General features: G+C 37.8%; 1 protein-coding gene and 1 long non-coding RNA gene across 3 annotated transcripts in view; both read right to left on the minus strand.

The window, feature by feature from the left end:
- Positions 1-18699, minus strand: part of LOC311281897 (inter-alpha-trypsin inhibitor heavy chain H3-like) — a 29142-nt gene extending 10443 nt beyond the window's left edge. For both annotated transcript variants that reach the window (XM_084395254.1, XM_084395253.1), the window contains exons 1-10: positions 18544-18699; positions 18313-18345; positions 17690-17713; positions 16504-16658; positions 16285-16389; positions 16040-16202; positions 14715-14825; positions 14444-14572; positions 12564-12680; positions 12301-12469 (exon numbers count right to left, since the gene is read on the minus strand). In XM_084395254.1, the coding sequence (XP_084251380.1) occupies positions 12301-12469; positions 12564-12680; positions 14444-14572; positions 14715-14825; positions 16040-16202; positions 16285-16389; positions 16504-16658; positions 17690-17713; positions 18313-18345; positions 18544-18663 (1126 nt within the window). In that variant the 5' untranslated portion in view covers positions 18664-18699. The remainder of the gene's footprint in view (positions 1-12300; positions 12470-12563; positions 12681-14443; positions 14573-14714; positions 14826-16039; positions 16203-16284; positions 16390-16503; positions 16659-17689; positions 17714-18312; positions 18346-18543) is intronic.
- On the minus strand, positions 107-5732 carry LOC311281902. The gene is made up of 3 exons (XR_014625858.1): positions 5616-5732; positions 3822-3960; positions 107-428 (listed from the first exon to the last, which is right to left on the minus strand). It is a non-coding gene; the product is annotated as an uncharacterized lncRNA (long non-coding RNA).
- Positions 18700-19901: the final 1202 nt, after the last annotated feature.

The following is a 19901-nucleotide window of genomic DNA, read 5'->3' on the forward strand; positions in this document are numbered from 1 at the left end:
CTAAGTGAACTCTGCATCAACAATATCCAACATACAGAAAAGAGAAATGTAAAAATGGCCCCTCTTTATGTTAAGATAAGTTACAACAGATGATTCAAACACATTTCTGAAAACATTTGCATCATTTATTAATATTGCCAAAGAACAACCCACTGCAAGTTTACATTTTCAAAACTGGAAAGCAATCTAAACAAAAAAACAAACCAAAAAAAAACCCAACAATAAACAAACACAAAATATATGCATAGAAAGCATAGTAAAAACTAAATAAAAACAAAACATGTTTCCAGTAGCCTTGGTCATCCAAAAAAACAAACAGACAACACAGAAGTTAACACGCTACAAAACCTTGGCAAATGGAACCATCCAAAATGATAGAATTTGACCTCCTTGACTGGGCCCATCTGCATCATGGCAATCTTGCAAGCCTTTATTGGATACACAAATGAAAAAAAAAAAACTGTTGAATCAGTAACAGAACGCTGATAATACAATAGTGTTGAAGTACAAAACAAACACACACACAACTACTTAGAAGCCAAATTAAATAAAAAAGCCCTAAACAAAATATAATAAAAAAATAAAATAAATAAATACAAAACAAAAAAAGCAGGCACTGTAGTGAGAGATGCGTTCAGGAATTACCTGCGTCTATACACCGTCTATTTACTAATAGTGAAGCTGCAAGTTTTAAAAACTTTAAAAACAGCTGTCTCTGTGCTTTAATCAAAGCAGCACATTAATACTGAATGGTGAATAAATGGACTGGAACTACCAGTGCATTAAACGGTTTGGTAACACTGTAAGGTCTTATTTGTTAACATTAGTTAATGTATTAACTAACTAACATTAACTACATTATTTATTAAGCTTTCTTAAAGTTACAGTCAATCATTGTTTGATCATGTTAGTTCACAGTGCATTAACTAATGTTAACAAATACAACTTTTGATTTTAGTAATGCATTAGTAAGCATCACAATTAGCATTAATTACGATTAATAAATACTAGGGGTGAAACGGTACACAGAAGTCATGGTTCGGTTCATGCCTCGGTTCGGACATCACGGTTCGGTATGAGTTCTGTACAATGGAGGGAAAAGCAAAACAAAAATGTAGAAGGCATTTTTTTTTTCTTGTGCATGTCTGTAGGCTGTACCACCAAAGGAAAATAAATGTCTTAAAGGGATACTCCACCGTTTTTTCATATTAAACTATGTTATTCCCTTAACTAAGATACATACCTCTCTCGTCTCAGTGTGTGCACTAAATCGCTCTGTCTTGCGGCGAAACTTTGGTAGCACTTAGCTTAGCCCAGTTCATTCAATATGGGCCAAGCAGACAAGCTACCAAACACCTTCACGTTTTCCCTATTTAAATACAGTTACTCGCGTAGTGTAACTCGACCTAGGACGGTGACACAAAACAAAACGTTGCGCTTTTCTAAGCGTGTAAAATGGATAACTATATTGTATGGCGGAATACCATAGCAAGTGCTTGGAAGCACTTCGACTTGGCGCAGTAATATCTTCACTAGAGGGAGCGGGGGCCGGTGAGAGGATTTTTCACGAGTGAAGATATTACTGCGCCAAGTCGAAGTGCTTCCAAGCACTTGCTATGGTATTCCACCATACAATATAGTTATCCATTTTACACGCTTAGAAAAGCGCAACGTTTTGTTTTGTGTCACCGTCCTAGGTCGAGTTACACTACGCGAGTAACTGTATTTAAATAGGGAAAACGTGGAGGTGTTTGGTAGCTTCTCTGCTTGGCCCATATTGAATGAACTGGGCTAAGCTAAGTGCTAACAAAGTTTCGCCACAAGACAGAGCGATTTAGTGCACGCACTGAGACGAGAGAGGTATGTATCAACTCGTCTTAGTTAAGGGAATAACATAGTTTAATATGAAAAAACGGTGGAGTATCCCTTTAAAGGAGAACTCCGGTCAATTTTAACATTGAGCTCATTTTTTTGTAAATTTGGAGTGCTGTCAGTACAGAGAACAACGACAAAAATCGGTGTTGCCTACACCGTGTTATCCTCTTTTTAAAACTTGCACCCTGTTGACTAAAATGGGGCAAGTTTTAAACCTGCTTTTAGCCTCTACTGTGTGTGATTCTTTCAGAGTGAACACGGTGAATCTGACAGCAGTAGATGTGAAAGATATGAATAAAACTGATGTTAATTCAGCCAGCGCACATTTATTTACTTCCTGTTTTCGGTCGAAGTCCACAGTAGTCGATTGACGAGTTCTCCACTGTTTCTTAGTTACCTATGATCACGCGCGTGAACTCGACAATCGACTAATGTGGACTTAGACCGAAAACAGGAAGTAAATACAGGTATGAGCGCTGGCTGAATTAACATCACTTTTATTCATATCTTTCACATCTACTGCAGTCAGATTCACCTTGTTCACTCTGAATAAAATCACTCACATGGCTGGTGCACTTGTAATGACACATCAAGGATGTTAAGAGGCTAAAAGCAGGTTTAAAATTTGCCCCAACAGGGTGCAAATTTTAAAGAGGATAACACGGTGTAGGCAACACCGATTTTTGTCATTGTTCTCTGTACTGACAGCACTCCAAATTTACAAAAAAATTTGCTCAATGTTAAAATTGACTGGAGTTCTCCTTTAAGCCTTGTATTTTTTTTAAAAGTTTTATTAATAAAGTAAAGGCATAGAACCAGTTTATTTGTAGTGCATTGACAATAGTTTTATATAATTAGTTTATTAATTAAATTAATAAAAATACAAAAAGACCTTGAGATATGTTTTGTAATTGTACCTGAATGAATTTAAAATAAATTTGCTACATTTCAGATCAATATATTTGTTTTCCTTAAAATTTTAATTTCTAACTTTATTCTCATGTTAATTATACATAATTTATTTCTGTATAAAATAATACTACCATTAAAAACACATTTGATTTTCTTTTTTAATCAATGTAGAATGTGTAACTTAAAAATAAACAAATTAGTGCTCTGTTTAATTTTAGGACAAGAAATGAAAACCAATGCAATATGATGAATGTCCAAAAGATGGCACCCACAGACTGTTTTTAAATGGGGTTGGATAAATATTTTTTGCTTTTAAACAATGTGTGTGTGTGTGTGTGTGTGTGTGTGTGAGAGAGAGAGAGAGAGAGAGAGAGAGAGAGAGAGAGAGAGAGAGAGAGATTTTGGTTGGGTGACAGTTGTAGGTTACAGTTTGACAAGAGTTAACAGTTTGACAAAAGCACAATGTTGTGTTTTATTGCAAGTGTACACAAATATAAGTAAACACTTTGCAGTTTGAATGATGTCCTGTATGAACAAAATGATGGAGTATGTTTTTATGTTTCCACTGTTCGATCGCGCCCGCGCCTCGATCTCTCACTCACACACGCACGCACACAACATATTCCAGCATTGCAATCTTGACATCGCAGCCTGTTCATTATAGACACAGAGCTTCAGAGCTAAGGCGGAGCTACAGATTAGGTGTCCCTAAAGAACATGCGTATTTAACAGTAGTCCCGCTTTACATTAATTAATTTGCACGCAAGTTTTATTTATTTTTATACCGTGTATTCTCCGTGTATATTCATGCACCGAACTGTGACGCCATACCGTTTCGGTTCAATACGAATACATGTACCGTTCCACCCCTAATAAATACTGAAGAAGAATTGTTCATGCCACATGTTAACTAAAGTAGTTAAACTTGTAAAGTGTTACAAATGGCTAGGCTACACCTTGCAGCCAATCAGAATAAAGTATTCAGACAGACCATGGTATACACATCTAGCAAAAACGCAATGTAACTGACTTACTGGTGTCTTGGACCCTCCTCCGTTTCTCTTTCTCTTCTCCCTCTGTCTCGGTCACTTGCAAGATGAAGCCATTTTTTAATAAATGATTCGATCTCTTGATCGGTGGCCGCAGCTGTCAGTCTGTTGTTTCTGACAGTTCCTAAAAAAATATAACATTGTAAATGCAAGGATGGACTACACAACTTTTAAAATCTTAGGACCCAATTAGGTAACACAAGCATTAGCGCATAGTTAATGCATAGTTAGCCAGCGCCAATGTAAAGAACATTTTGGCCATGGCCAAGGACACTCTTTGCTTCCAGATGCCCAAAAGGAACAAGTTTGATGCCTGCTAGGAAGATCGGACTGCGTCAAAAAATGGAAATCACATTATGAAATAAATGTTTATCTCCAATACACATTGGCCACAATTATTGACACCTCTAGATTTTGTTTACGAGTAAAATATCTCAGAAGTATATTCCCATTAATATTTATCTTTTTTTAGCACACCAGGGTGACTAGGAACATGAAATTGTCCAGCTATGACTTCTTGTTTCACAGGAGTTTAAATATGAGGAAACACAAAGGCCAAATTCCCTGAATCATCCATCACAATGAGTAAAACCAAAGAATATAGTTCTGATGTGCAGCAAAAGATTGTTGAACATCACAAAATAGAAAGTGGCTGTAAGACAATAGCTAAAGAATTGAAAATCCCCATTTTGACCATCAGGGCAATAATTAAGAAGTTATAATCAACTAATGATGTTACGAATCTGCCTGGAAGAGGACATGTGTCTATTGTCTTAATGGACGGTGAGGAGGAGAGTTTGAGTGGCCAAAGACTCTCCAAGGATCACAGATGGAGAATTGCAGAGATTACTGGAGTCTTGGGGTCAGAAAGCCTAAAAAAAAAAAAAAAAAAAAAAAACCTACATCTCCACATGTTGTTTGGGAGGGTTTCAAGAAAAATCCTCCTCGCTCCGCTAAAATTAAACTCCAGCATATTCAGTTGTAAGACACGACTGGAACTTCAAAAGGGACCAGATTCTATGGTCAGATGAAACAAAAAAAAAAAGGGCCTTTTTGGCAGCAAACCCACTAGATGTGTTTTAAACTGTAGGCTATTTTATTCCCACCCGCAGTTTTCTGTAGCAAATCACATTGACACATGTTATTAAGGTGAAAACATCCTGACTCAAAACATAAAGCAGGCCAACTAATGTTAATTTTATAATTACTAGGGTATAATAAAAATGTGAAATACATAGAGGAATAGCCTAATACCTGACCCAACTTTTAAATAGTCTACCTGAACCCAAAACATCTATTATTGTTACTTTGTAATCAAGCTTTTATTGTAAGAAAAAGCATGTAGTTTTTTTTATTTATTTGTGCATTATTCCTAGGGTTAATGAAACATTGCTGTCACAAAGTAATACAACTAGTGCAGTATTATGTCCAATGTATAAACATGAATGTCAAATTACACTATATTATTATTATTATTATTTTTCATTGTTGTGCCAAAATAAGACACGAGTTTTAAAATACTTTAACCGTGCAGAACTGACTAAAGGTTGGGTGAGTGATAATCTAAATGTAACGTTAATGGCGCGCCGAGCAATCGATACTTGTTCATTTCGCATTCGTGACAACCATAATAGATCTAGCTTAGAGTTGAACTGCCAAAATAATGTAACTTCGAATATAAATTATTCCATCGACTCTATATAACACAACATGCAGACTCCAACTTGATATAACGAAGCAATCGCTAACAAAAATAAACATTTATGGATTATGTCTTACCTTGACTTTTTGCAGTACTGGTATCCGTCCTCCGTCCTCCTGACAATCCTCTGACGTTTTGGTTTTGAGCGCCTTTTTCGCGCTTTCCGGCAACGTTTAAATTTAAAGGGCCGTGAACTGGAAAATCGTCAGTTAGATTTTTTTTTCTTCTTCACAGACAACTACAAATGCAGTAAATATTATATTTAAACATAATAGATCTTATCTCTAATCAGCAAAAAAGTGGGAACATTTTGTCATGAATGCAGGGCTTTGAAAAAGTATTCAAGAAAACATATCAAAATAATATTTTCTCATAGCAGGTTCTGCTGATTTGTCATCTTCATTTAATTGTATTTCATCAATTATAGTGTCAATTAGTATTATAATTTTTTAATCTTTAATAAAGATAGTTTATAACCTAAAGATGACAGTTGTATAAATGTCAATTATATTTAGCCAGAAATGTAAGAAAAATTTAAGGTTTATTTAGAATAAAATATTGTTTATATATATATATATATATAAACATTTAATATAATATAATATTATACATATAACATAATATAATATTTTACATATTTAAATATTTTAAGGGAGTTTAAAATATTACCCTTTGTGGGGTCACTTTGACACACCTAGGAACAGTGAATCGCAACCTTTTTGACTTCAATGTCCCCTTATATTCTCCACAACAAATCCTGTACATTTGTTATAAAAATAGCCAAATAATGAGAAATATCTTTTCTCATTGGTGGATTTAGTTTTGTCATAATTTTAAGTCATCTTGAGGCCCCAGTGGAAGTTTGTCCAGGTCTGCTCTAGAAGTTAGATGACACTGCTAGCAAGATAAGCAAGGTTACACCGAGTAGGCTACATACAACATGTTCCTGGCTTAACATCTTTGTTGATCCTGGAACAGCATTCGACCAATTAGATTTGAAGTTTGCAGTTGTGTCAAGTTTAGGCTTACAACCATGCTTTTAGATCAATGTTATTATCATTTCCCTCTGATTGTAGGTTTAGGGTTAGGGTTAGGGTTAGGGTTAGGACTATTTTTATGGACAGGAATGTTGTTCCAAGATCAACAAAATATATTGATACAGGAGCATGTACTTGGCAAAATCATTGTGCCCCAAGCTTTGCACAAACAGCAACTAAAGTATCTTCTTGCACATCCCAAAACCATAAAAAGTCTTCATAAGTTTGAACCTAGACACTTGAACTTTTCTAGACACTGTACCTACAAAACATATGTTAGCAATAGCATATATGTCATAGATGTAAGTACATGTAGCCTCACATCCAGCCTAAGTGTCTACTCCATCCATACCAAAAAATATTGTTAAATGTTGTTAAAAAAATGTTTAAAAAATATTCAGGCCATTACAGGTTCAATCTTTGTCCCTTTTAAGCTAAATTAGCCATTTTCAGAAGTGTGGCATCGAATCCAGAAATGGACTTACCACGTAGGTTTTAATTTTTGGGAAACACAAAGAATATTTGCCACGTCGAATGTGAGCCAAGTTAGACTTACACCCTGCAATGCTGACTGTGCTGTATATATTTCCCAAATTGTAATTAATTATTTGGGCAATATTTGCCATGTCAAATGGGGGCCACTTTTGCCTCACATCGAGATGAGATAGTGCTCACTGAGCCATATCTTTGCCCAAACTGGCCCAGATATGTTTTAAGATAACTGGGCCACATTTGGAGCATCATATGTGGTCCACTTTTGGCTCACACCCAGATGAGCCAGTGCTCACAGAGCCATATCTTTGCCAAATCTGGCCCAGATATGTTTTAAGAAAACTGGGCCACATTTGCTGAAACATATGTGGGCCATTTTTGGTTTACATCCAGATCAGTCATTGTCGATTGTGCCACGTTTTTGCCATAGGTGGCCCACATTTGGCTTGTGATATTTGGGCCATATTCATTATTTATCATATGGGCCACTTTAGGCTCACATCCAGATGAGCCAGTGCTCACTGAGCCATATCTTTGCCCAAACTGGCCCAGATATGTTTTAAGATAACTGGGCCACATTTGGAGCATCATATGTGGGCCACTTTTGGCTCAAATCCAAATGAGCCAGTGCTCACTGAGCCACATCTTTGCCCAAACTGGCCCAGATATGTTTTAAGATAACTGGGCCACATTTGGATCATCATATGTGGGCCACTTTTGCCTCACACCCAGATGAGCAAGTGCTCACTGAGCCATATCTTTGCCCAAACTGGCCCAGATATGTTTTAAGATAACTGGGCCACATTTGGATCATCATATGTGGGCCACTTTTGCCTCACACCCAGATGAGCCAGTGCTCACTGAGCCACATCTTTGCCCAAACTGGCCCAGATATGTTTTAAGATAACTGGGCCACATTTGGATCATCATATGTGGGCCACTTTTGCCTCACACCCAGATGAGCCAGTGCTCACTGAGCCATATCTTTGCCCAAACTGGCCCAGATATGTTTTAAGATAACTGGGCCACATTTGGATCATCATATGTGGGCCACTTTTGCCTCACACCCAGATGAGCCAGTGCTCACTGAGCCACATCTTTGCCCAAACTGGCCCAGATATGTTTTAAGATAACTGGGCCACATTTGGATCATCATATGTGGGCCACTTTTGCCTCACACCCAGATGAGCCAGTGCTCACTGAGCCACATCTTTGCCCAAACTGGCCCAGATGTGTTTTAAGATAACTGGGCCACATTTGCTGAAACATATGTGGGCCACTTTTGGCTCACACCCAAATGAGCCAGTGCTCACTGAGCCATGTCATTGCCAAAACTGGCCCAGATGTGTTTTAAGATAACTGGGCCACATTTGGATCATCACATGTGGGCCACTTTTGGCTCATACCCAGATGAGCAAGTGTTCACTGAGCCATATCTTTGCCAAAACTGGCCCAGATGTGATTTAAGATAACTGGGCCACATTTGCAGCATCATATGTGGGCCACTTTTGGTTCACACCCAGATGAGCCAGAGCTCACTGAGCCATATCATTGCCAAAACTGGCCCAGATTTGTTTTAAGATAACTGGGCCACATTTGGATCATCATATGTGGGCCACTTTTGGTTCACACCCAGATGAGCCAGAGCTCACTGAGCCATATCTTTGCCAAAACTGGCCCAGATGTGTTTTAAGATAACTGGGCCACATTTGGATCATCATATATGGGCCACTTTTGGCTCACACCCAGATGAGCAAGTGCTCACTGAGCCATATCATTGCCAAAACTGGCCCAGATGTGTTTTAAGATAACTGGGCCACATTTGCAGCATTATATGTGGGCCACTTTTGGCTCACATCCAGATGAGACAGTGCCACTGAGCCATATCTTTGCCAAAACTGGCCCAGATGTGTTTTAAGATAACTGGGCCACATTTGCTGAAACATATGTGGGCCACTTTTGGCTCACACCCAAATGAGCCAGTGCTCACTGAGCCATATCTTTGCCAAAACTGGCCCAGATGTGATTTAAGATAACTGGGCCACATTTGCAGCATCATATGTGGGCCACTTTTGGTTCACACCCAGATGAGCCAGGGCTCATTGAGCCATATCATTGCCAAAACTGGCCCAGATGTGTTTTAAGATAACTGGGCCACATTTGGATCATCATATATGGGCCACTTTTGGCTCACACCCAGATGAGCAAGTGCTCACTGAGCCATATCATTGCCAAAACTGGCCCAGATGTGTTTTAAGATAACTGGGCCACATTTGCAGCATTATATGTGGGCCACTTTTGGCTCACATCCAGATGAGACAGTGCCACTGAGCCATATCTTTGCCAAAACTGGCCCAGATGTGTTTTAAGATAACTGGGCCACATTTGCTGAAACATATGTGGGCCACTTTTGGCTCACACCCAAATGAGCCAGTGCTCACTGAGCCATATCTTTGCCAAAACTGGCCCAGATGTGATTTAAGATAACTGGGCCACATTTGCAGCATCATATGTGGGCCACTTTTGGTTCACACCCAGATGAGCCAGGGCTCATTGAGCCATATCATTGCCAAAACTGGCCCAGATGTGTTTTAAGATAACTGGGCCACATTTGGATCATCATATGTGGGCCACTTTTGGCTCACACCCAGATGAGCAAGTGCTCACTGAGCCGTATCTTTGCCAAAACTGGCCCAGATGTGTTTTAAGATAACTGGGCCACATTTGCAGCATTATATGTGGGCCACTTTTGGCTCACATCCAGATGAGACAGTGCCACTGAGCCATATCTTTGCCAAAACTGGCCCAGATGTGTTTTAAGATAACTGGGCCACATTTGCTGAAACATATGTGGGCCACTTTTGGCTCACACCCAAATGAGCCAGTGCTCACTGAGCCATATCATTGCCAAAACTGGCCCAGATGTGTTTTAAGATAACTGGGCCACATTTGCAGCATTATATGTGGGCCACTTTTGGCTCACATCCAGATGAGACAGTGCCACTGAGCCATATCTTTGCCAAAACTGGCCCAGATGTGTTTTAAGATAACTGGGCCACATTTGCTGAAACATATGTGGGCCACTTTTGGCTCACACCCAAATGAGCCAGTGCTCACTGAGCCATATCATTGCCAAAACTGGCCCAGATGTGTTTTAAGATAACTGGGCCACATTTGCAGCATTATATGTGGGCCACTTTTGGCTCACATCCAGATGAGACAGTGCCACTGAGCCATATCTTTGCCAAAACTGGCCCAGATGTGTTTTAAGATAACTGGGCCACATTTGCAGCATTATATGTGGGCCACTTTTGGCTCACATCCAGATGAGACAGTGCCACTGAGCCATATCTTTGCCAAAACTGGCCCAGATGTGTTTTAAGATAACTGGGCCACATTTGCTGAAACATATGTGGGCCACTTTTGGCTCACACCCAAATGAGCCAGTGCTCACTGAGCCATATCATTGCCAAAACTGGCCCAGATGTGTTTTAAGATAACTGGGCCACATTTGCAGCATTATATGTGGGCCACTTTTGGCTCACATCCAGATGAGCCAGTGCCACTGAGCCATATCTTTGCCAAAACTGGCCCAGATGTGTTTTAAGATAACTGGGCCACATTTGCTGAAACATATGTGGGCCACTTTTGGCTCACATCCAGATGAGACAGTGCCACTGTGCCATATCTTTGCCAAAACTGGCCCAGATATGTTTTAAGAAAACTGGGCCACATTTGCTGAAACATATGTGGGCCATTTTTGGTTTACATCCAGATTACATGGATTTACATGTGGGCCACTTCAGGCTCAGACACATTTGGTCCGGGCCATAAGTAGGCCTGAAGTGCCGCATCATTGCCTGAAGTGGCCCACATCCGTCTGCTATCTGGGTAGCAACTCCAGTGGTAATGAAAATATTTATCCTGAACTCTGTCATGGAAGCTAGCATTTATAAACCTTAATTGAACAATTTAAAAATCAATTAAAAGGAATTTATACCTATATAAAATTGTAAAATTGGATGGATGATTCAGCTGTGGGAATTCATGCCCTCACAGTTCATTATGGGTATTCTCTAGCTGTTGAGTGTACAGCAGTTGTACACTCGTCGTTATTGTGGTGCATTATGGGATTAAATGAGTTCCCTCAATAGTGTCCACTATGTTTTCTGACACCACTACACAAGGCTGTTCCCTCAAATAGTGCTCTATTTAAGGGTATAGGGGGCAATTTCAGACACGACCATTAAATAAAAACAAAACAAACAAACACAGGGCTTTCAGATTTTCTTTTGCGAAGTTCTCCATTTACGATAGTTTGCATCTTTTAGCCGCTGCCCACAACGTGCTGGATCCTTCACTGGAAAGTGGAAACCAAAAGTAACTCGCTTCTGTTAAACTTTTACTCTATTTTTTCGCCCGGGAACAATACAAGTTGACACCACCATTATGACTAAAAGTTTGCCAAGAAATATTTCCTACTAAAGCAAGGCATTATTTGACTCTGGTAAGCGTATTCATAGCAGACTGGTGGGAGTGGCCTTGGACAGCAACATGCCCAGTGCATTATGGGTGTTGAAGTTTTCCTACCTATTTGGCAAAAGGGAACACAACAGCCTTTTTTCCTTGTTTTCTCTAGTCAGGTAGTACCAATTTATAAATTTTTTCGCCTTTGTTCTGTATAGGTAGCCTAGTTTTATTGAAAGCACATTTTGCCTGTGGTGAAGTACACCTTTAATGTAAGGTAAACTATATTAAGTGAGATTTGCTGTTCTCAGTGCATAGGCAGCTTTAGGGATTCTTTCACCAATTTAAATAAATATGAAATTCTATATATTTATTGACATTCCCAGTTAATATAACATGGAGCAGCAAAATTAAAGCAATAATCCATGTTTAATATGAGTAAAGCTCTGTTGAGAATGTACATGAATTACGTATTCACAGAATACATGTACTATGTTTATGACATATTATTAGAATAAATCTGCCTAGAACAGTAGTCCCACCCATTTACAATTAATTTAGCATATTTGTAAAGGAAGAATTAATGTTCTTAAACAAATAAAAGCTTAAATTTCTGCTTTTAAACCTCAAATGGCTCCTTTCCTAGTCACGGTGCATTGTACTGTTGTGCTTTATTTAATGTTTTTATATGAATTGCACCAAATTAATCTTGTTTATAATTTGTTCAGTGATAATCTCAGTTTATATATTTCATATTCATACTTACTCCCCAGTACTTCAATTGTTTTGACATATTCCTGGGCTGCATGCACATTTTCCTTTGTTGCTTTACATAAATGTGGCCGCCATACAACAAAGCTGCTTGAAAAGACGATGATCGCAAAGTAGTCATCCTCTGGGAGTTCACCCAGGATGGTCACTAGGGCATCTTTGGTCTCGGTTTGGAAACAAACGGACAAATTAACTGTCCAAAGTACTGACAATCTTTTGAAAACAGTATTTTCTCATTTAACAGACATCATAACTCACCTGACTCATTTTTTTCCCCACCATAGAGTAGCTGTTGTCTATCACAAACACAACCATCTTTGGTACTCGTGGAAGACTGGCTGGTGCAAAGAAATGCACAAAGTAACCATTGACAACCTGTAGATGACACACACACACACACACACACACACATACACACACATATCTATTTATGTCTATTTCTATTTTTTTAATAAGAAAAGTAAAAAGAGTAAAGGAAATGGAAGGGAGAATGGACTAATGACTGGGATATAAAGGTGCAGTAAGTGATTTCTGATTCCAAATGCTGTTGAAAGTGGATCGGACCGAGCAGCACAACACACTTGTAGCCAGTGGGTCAGGCCAGGGTGTCAATTGGGTGTATAAGTTGCATTGACATACCGTGGCTGCCTGGTCATGTCAATGCAATTAATATATTTGTATTCATTGCATGCAGGATTAATATACTAGTTATGTTATGTGTTACATACAGTGCTCGAAGTGGGGCGGTACTCACCGGTACGCAGTACCGGCACTTCTCCATTTTACTCCAAAGCGTACCTGCACTTTTTCTTGCGTACCGCTACTTCTCGCATTTGCAGTGCGTTTTTTTTTCGCACCCATATTAACAGGTTAGAGCTTTCACACTGCATGCGGATGCGGTCCGGCAATGCGTTCCAGGAGCGGTGCGTATACAGCAGTGCAACGATCAATTCCACACCGAGTCTATTTTCACTGTGCTGCACGCGCTCAATTAAAGTAACAGCGCATGGTTCGTGGTCAAAATTAACACAAAATATGACATGAAAATATAATAATCTCACTATAAATGCATTTAATTAAATAAAATGTAGTAATAATCTCACCATAAATGTATTTTTGGACTTGCAGACTTGGAGTAGTTCCGTTTTCACACACAGGAACGCACAAACACGACTTGTTTAAATACATTTATGTTGTTAATAAATAACAATAAATTGTTGTTGTACCAGCAATATCTCCAAGTTTTGTTTTTCACTGTAGAAATCTCAAATGTCATGATTACTTGCCAATGCAAGAGAGTACCGGCACCTTTTTTCCCCCACTTCAAGCACTGGTTACATATAATTTGTATTGTTTCATAAAACAGAACAGTAAGTAAATTAAAGCGATCTGGTTGTTATATTCATGTCATGTGAAATCAACGGCATTGCCAATGTATCTATTCACAACATGATTTTGCAGCGTTGAGTATTGTAGCTCATCACTGGGATTTCTGTTGGAAATTATGACCAATCAGAGGTGTTTAAATTACCGGTAGTGAGAATCTGCTTAGTAGCTCTCAAAATTGGTCATCTTCACTTTATTTTTTGTGAAGCATTATTTTGCTATTTGAGAGCATTTGTGCGGATGCAATGATTGTTGTGGTGCGTTTCAAACTCTGGTGAGTTTTCATTTCTCTACAAAACATTCGCTAATTATTGCCCGCTGTGAGCTGATAGTGACCGGTCCACCGTTCTGTTCAACTTTACATAATCAATTCAACTTTATCTTTACATTCTTAACTTTAATGCTGATTTTGGTTAATATTAGCCGTCAAGCACTCCCTTTCGCTGCACTCCCTTTCTTTTGTAAGCTGTGTAAAGTTACAGATAACGTTAGTCGCAGAGTTGGAGATGCCGATCATGTGGTGAATGTGGATCCACCTGCGGAAAAGAAGGCTCACAGTTTTCAAAAAGAGTGTCTGAAAGACTTTGAGTGGCTCGCTATAAAAAAAGGCTCAATGATCTGCGTTCACTGTAAAGCCTGTGGGACAGAGGTGAGCCACTCAAGATTTAGGTTCGATTGTTGAAGCTTTTCATCATCAGGATGCTGCCGATTCAGCTGTCATTTTTACTTTTATAATCATAATGAAATCTGACCTGAATGTCACCAATGTCATGAGCACGGTTGACATCATACTTAATGAAGAAATCTCCATCAATGAGTGTGCCGTCACACTCGGAGCATTTCCTCTGTTGATCCAGTGTTGGAGAGAAGGACACATGGGCCTGAACAAAGGTTACAATTTGACATCATTATCATTTCTACCAATATTATTGTCTAGCAGATTATTTTTAGTTATTAGTTAGTGTACTAATAATGCTTTACACTAAGTGGCATCCATTCATCCAAAGTTTTTTGAATAATCACCTTTTTATCACTGACAGTTTTCTCCACTAGAGGGAGCAGCTCATTGGTGATGAATGTACCATAGGCGTCCACAAATGCAATTCCCTGAGGCTCATAGATATCTGCCACAATCTGAGGATGAGAGACCAGACTAAGTAGTCATTTATTTTAGCTTTTAATTATAATTGCATAATTTGAATTCAGTCAACAAATCATTCATTGTTTAAATGCGAGGTGTTCAAATTAAGAGAGGAATTACTACTGCTAAAAATTGTGGTCACTTTACAATACGGTCTCATTTGGTAACATTAGTTATTAGTTAACATGAATTAACAATGAACTATACTTCTACAGCATTTATTAATCTTAATGTAAATTTCAGCATTTACTAATACGTTTTTAGGATCAAACGTCTTTAAACACTAAGACGCAAGACACTTTAACAATGGCATGCGTAATAGATCTATGTAATCATATTAATAGGCAGGTACACTGATAAAAATGATTTTGTGAAGTAAATCCTACAGAAAAAAACAATGTAATTTACATGAAAAAGTTAGTTCAGGCAAGAAAAAAAAAAAGAAAAAAAGAAGTAAATTCTATATTAGTACTCAATTCAAGCGTGTAGAAATGAAAGCGTTAATATCAATGTTATAAAATTAAGTAAAATTACTCAACTTTTCTGATACTGGTGTTCCCATCATGCACTGGGCCTTGAATAATTAATGAGATTGATTTTCCACTGTTTTCCAGCTGTATTTACACTGTTTCATCATTGCTTTTGTTGTTAGAATTAGTAACCTGCCATTTTGTGACATTTGGAGTTCATTTTCTACTCAAAATGACACATTCAAACACCAAAACGATCCATCAAATGTTACCGTCATTGTGTATTGTCTACCAAGTATTGAGGTCTCTGCGTTCACATGAAGCGCAGCCTCTGATCTGTAGATATGGTGTCTATACATTACTTCGATATTTCTAAGTAAAGTATATACTTTACAGTGTGGTTTAATTCAATGTTATATCGTTTTATTGCAAAGGAAACTTCAACTAAATAAATATTACTCAACCTTTTACTAGCCAAGTTAAAATGACTTATTTTCACTTCACTTAGTTAAGTAGAGTTTACTTAATTCCATATGTGAAATTTACTTTAAAAATATTTGTGCAAAAACTTGCCAAAGAAAAATTAAGTAAATTTTACATATTGTTTTTTTCAGTGTAGTTGACAAGTAACATGTCCACGACCATTACATTTTTGTACGTTTTCCACCACTTCACTTATTAAAAATATATCATGTGGCTCCTCAATTAAAATCTGCTGCAGTCAGTTAACAGTGAACCTGGAAGTGTTGGACCAGCTGTTTGGGTTTGACTCTGATCATGAGCTCATATTTGCCAAACTGTCGCTGAAGAAGTTCCTCATGGGTGAGAATAAATACGACACTGCTGTCTGCTGCGACGTTCACAGAAACAGAAAACTTCTCCATTTTTCTACCTGAAGCCCTGGAATACCAGAACACCAGTTAGTTAGTAGGATTTGAGCAACAAGCAAGTTCATGTTGACTTCTTGTTTTCTTCTTCTCACTTGACTAAACCAGCAGTCTGGCCAGATGACACAGCCTTCTGATACTGCTCCTTGGCCTTCTCTTTTTCCTTCACTTCACCTGTATATGTCTTGCCATCAATCTCCCTGAAAATCCAAAAACATCACGACATTAATAGCAATAATTTAAAAAAAAGCAAACATAAAACCGAAATGCAGTAGATTCTCATGGCTCATGCTGACTCATGGGAAAGGACTGACATGCTAAAGTTGGTGATGAAAGACTTCTTGGGTAACTCCACCTCAAAGGACACTTCCTGTGAGATGCTGGCCTTATTCAGAGCTTTCGTGGTCATGACAGTGTGGGCGAAACGTGATGTGACTTTACAGTCCACCTTCACGCTCTGTACCTCTATCTGAAAGAAGAAAAAAAAAGATGCAACAAAAGGGTGATATACTTTGTCATTTCAACAATGACAACAATTCTTTCCTATGGTACATTGCTTGTTAACTGATATATAAACTTCTTGTTGCAACAAAAGTATTTTTATTACAGAGTAGTTTAAGCAGTCCCTTTCAAAGAACCTTTCCAAAACTAGCTGAACTTTTAGTGAAAGGGCAAAATATTCCTCAAACAAATGTTGCAACCGCGATTGTCTATTGACTTAGACAGCGGTCATTTCAGGATAAAGGTTGAGCTTGTTGAGGTCAGTGTCAGCTGCACTATAAAATGTCAAACTATACTGTGGATGAACTAATTTTATTCAAGTTGAATGTTATGAATAACCACAGTAAAATGGCACGTAGAAACATGCACACACAGCAAAATTAAAGGGATAATTCACCCAAAAATGAGAATTCTGTCATTAATTACTCACCCTCATGTCGTTCCAAACCCGTACAACTTTTGATCATCTTCACAACACAAAATACAATCTGAGAGATTTCTGTCCCTCAATTGACAGTCTATGCAACTACATTTGAATCGAGCGGTTTAATCTAAATTTTCTGAAGAGACACGATTGCTTTATATGATGAACAGATTGAATTCATGGTTACTAAACCGCTTAATTCATATGGATTGGTTTTACGATCTCTTTATGAACTTTTTGAAGTGTCACAGTGGTAGTTGCGTAGCTGTCAATGGAGGGATAGAAAACTCTCAGATTTCATCAAAAAGATCTTCATTTGTGTTTGGAACATGAATGAAAGTCTTATGGGTTTGGAACGACATGAGGGTGTTTTTGGGTGAACTAAATTAATTGAATAAAATGTAATAAAATATAATTCATTAACTTTATATAATTAACTGTATCATTAGGCAGCAAAAGTATATTTTTTAAGAGTCAAATAAGTTAAAGATAGCTCATTAACTGCCCACATTTCAAATTAACTTTCAAATCAATGGATTGACCAGATTGTGTGAGATTTAATGAAGAGTTCCCACCTCAGCACTGCTCACACTTCGCTTCTGTTAGGAGGCAATTGGAAAATGTATTTTATTCATTTATTAGGCAACTATGTGTAGTTGTAAAAGGTTAATATAGTCAAGCTAAACACGCACACACACACAAAAATTGCCTACTTCATGTATTGTGAATTATTTGACTACTTTCTGTACATCAGTGGTTCTCAACCTTTTTGACTCAAAGGTTTTTCATTAGGCTTGGATATTTACTCTGGTGTTTCTGCTGTGATTGTGACATTGCTGCTTGTTTTTGAACAGACAACTGACATTTGTTGATATATTACATTCATTAAAAGTCCCGTAAGCGCAACCGCGATAGAGACGATATATACAGTAAAATCTCTACCAGTTAATCGTGTCTACTGGTATATCGCCCACCCCTAGGATTCATGTATGCCTATTCATGCAGCAGCATATCTTACATGTTCACAGCAGTGTGTCTGTGTATCTATTGGCAATCACAAGCCTGTATTTGCTTTTTTATATACTGTATATTTGAAATGAAATGAATTGAAATTAAGTTTGCAGAGGCCCCCCAGCTGGCCCCGGCCCCCTGATTGAGAACCACTGCTTTATGTAATCTATTGGCATTGTTGCAATACCTTTAAGAGTCTGGCCGTGCTGGTTTCACTGTCCTGGAGGGGCAGAAGAGGACACATCACTGTACATATAAACTATGACGGCTGAACTGTTTTCCCATATTTGATACTGTATTGACATTGTAAGACATACTGTTGCTCAGAATGTTACTGATCACTGCTGATATGTTAATGATTATAAGGCACTTTATTAGTGCAGCAAAACATAAATTAGGATAGCAAAAGCAGACCTACCCATTGCTCGTCGCCTTTTGTGATGACCAGGGTCTCAAAAGACCCTAAAGTAAAACATACGCACACAAACACACAGAATATCCACCCTGTAGACATTGTGCACTGTCCGCTCAATCGCATTCAGGACTATTGAATACTCTAAACCCTTGTGTACACTTTAAAGCAGAGCAAAAACCTGTTTGAGTGGGTGTTGGTGGATTTGTGATCTTTGTTCCTAAATTCTTGAATTGAGTGCAGTATTGATCATTTGTCTCATGGTATTTTTGTTTTAGACTTTGAGGGTGCGAATTACGATGCCCCCTCATTAGAAAATATCCTACTCATAATATGGAGCTTTACTTGTAAATATGTAGTGGCATTTCTGTAGCTCTGATTCAATTTATTTTAAATTGTAATTTTGGCAGCCCCTAAAATGGGTCAAACCATTGACATTACCTAAGCAGTTGAAGTAAATGCGCTCATTCAAGCACACACACTTGGACAGCAAGAACACCCATGTGTCTAAAATGCATGTACTGTGTTCAGTTGAGAGATAAAGTTTACTCTTTAAATTAATGCTGTTGAACTGAATATACAAAGCAAACTGTAACCACAATAACCACAATATTAATTGTTTATATATTAACAATATTAACAACAACAGTAAAATAAGAGTGCTGTTTATCTGTTAGTCAGATGCACATGAAAGTTGTGTTCGTTACTATAACAAACCCTACACACTTTCTTTCAGAATCATCATTGGTCAGTAGAAAGAAAAATTCAATACATAAAAGCTTTTTAATTAAAATGAAGATAAGCAAAAGACCCACTTGTCATGTGAGGTGTATCCGGTATAAATAAATATATTATGAATAATGCAATGAAAGTTCAGTCACTAGTGAACGAGCCAGAGAAAGAGAACAAACAGGGTGTTTTTTTCTTTCCCTGTACTTTGTCCGTAGTGCAAAGGTCGGTTGAGCGACAGATGAGGTCTAGATTGTCTTAAAGAATCAGAATCAGAATCAGAATCAGAAAGAGCTTTATTGCCAAGTGTGCTTGCACCCACAAGGAATTTTTCTTGGTACTGAAGCTTCCAGTGCACATATACAAATACAAATACAACAAGAACATAGTAATACAAATTCTAAGAATGAAAATATATAAAAAATAAATAAAAATAGCATAAAAGTAAAAAAGTAGGGTCACAGTTGGGTTTAGTCTGAATAAACATTTACAGATTATGAACATATTTACAGTATTTTGAGTAGTATGAATAATATAAATATCACCTGAATTAGAGAATATTACACTAGACAGTGGGAGTCTAGCGCATGTTACAGATTATAAACATATTTACAGTATTTTGAGTAGTATGAATA

Source organism: Rutilus rutilus (genome assembly GCF_951802725.1).
Source record: "Rutilus rutilus genome assembly, chromosome: 22".
Taxonomy (NCBI): Eukaryota; Metazoa; Chordata; class Actinopteri; order Cypriniformes; family Leuciscidae; genus Rutilus; species Rutilus rutilus.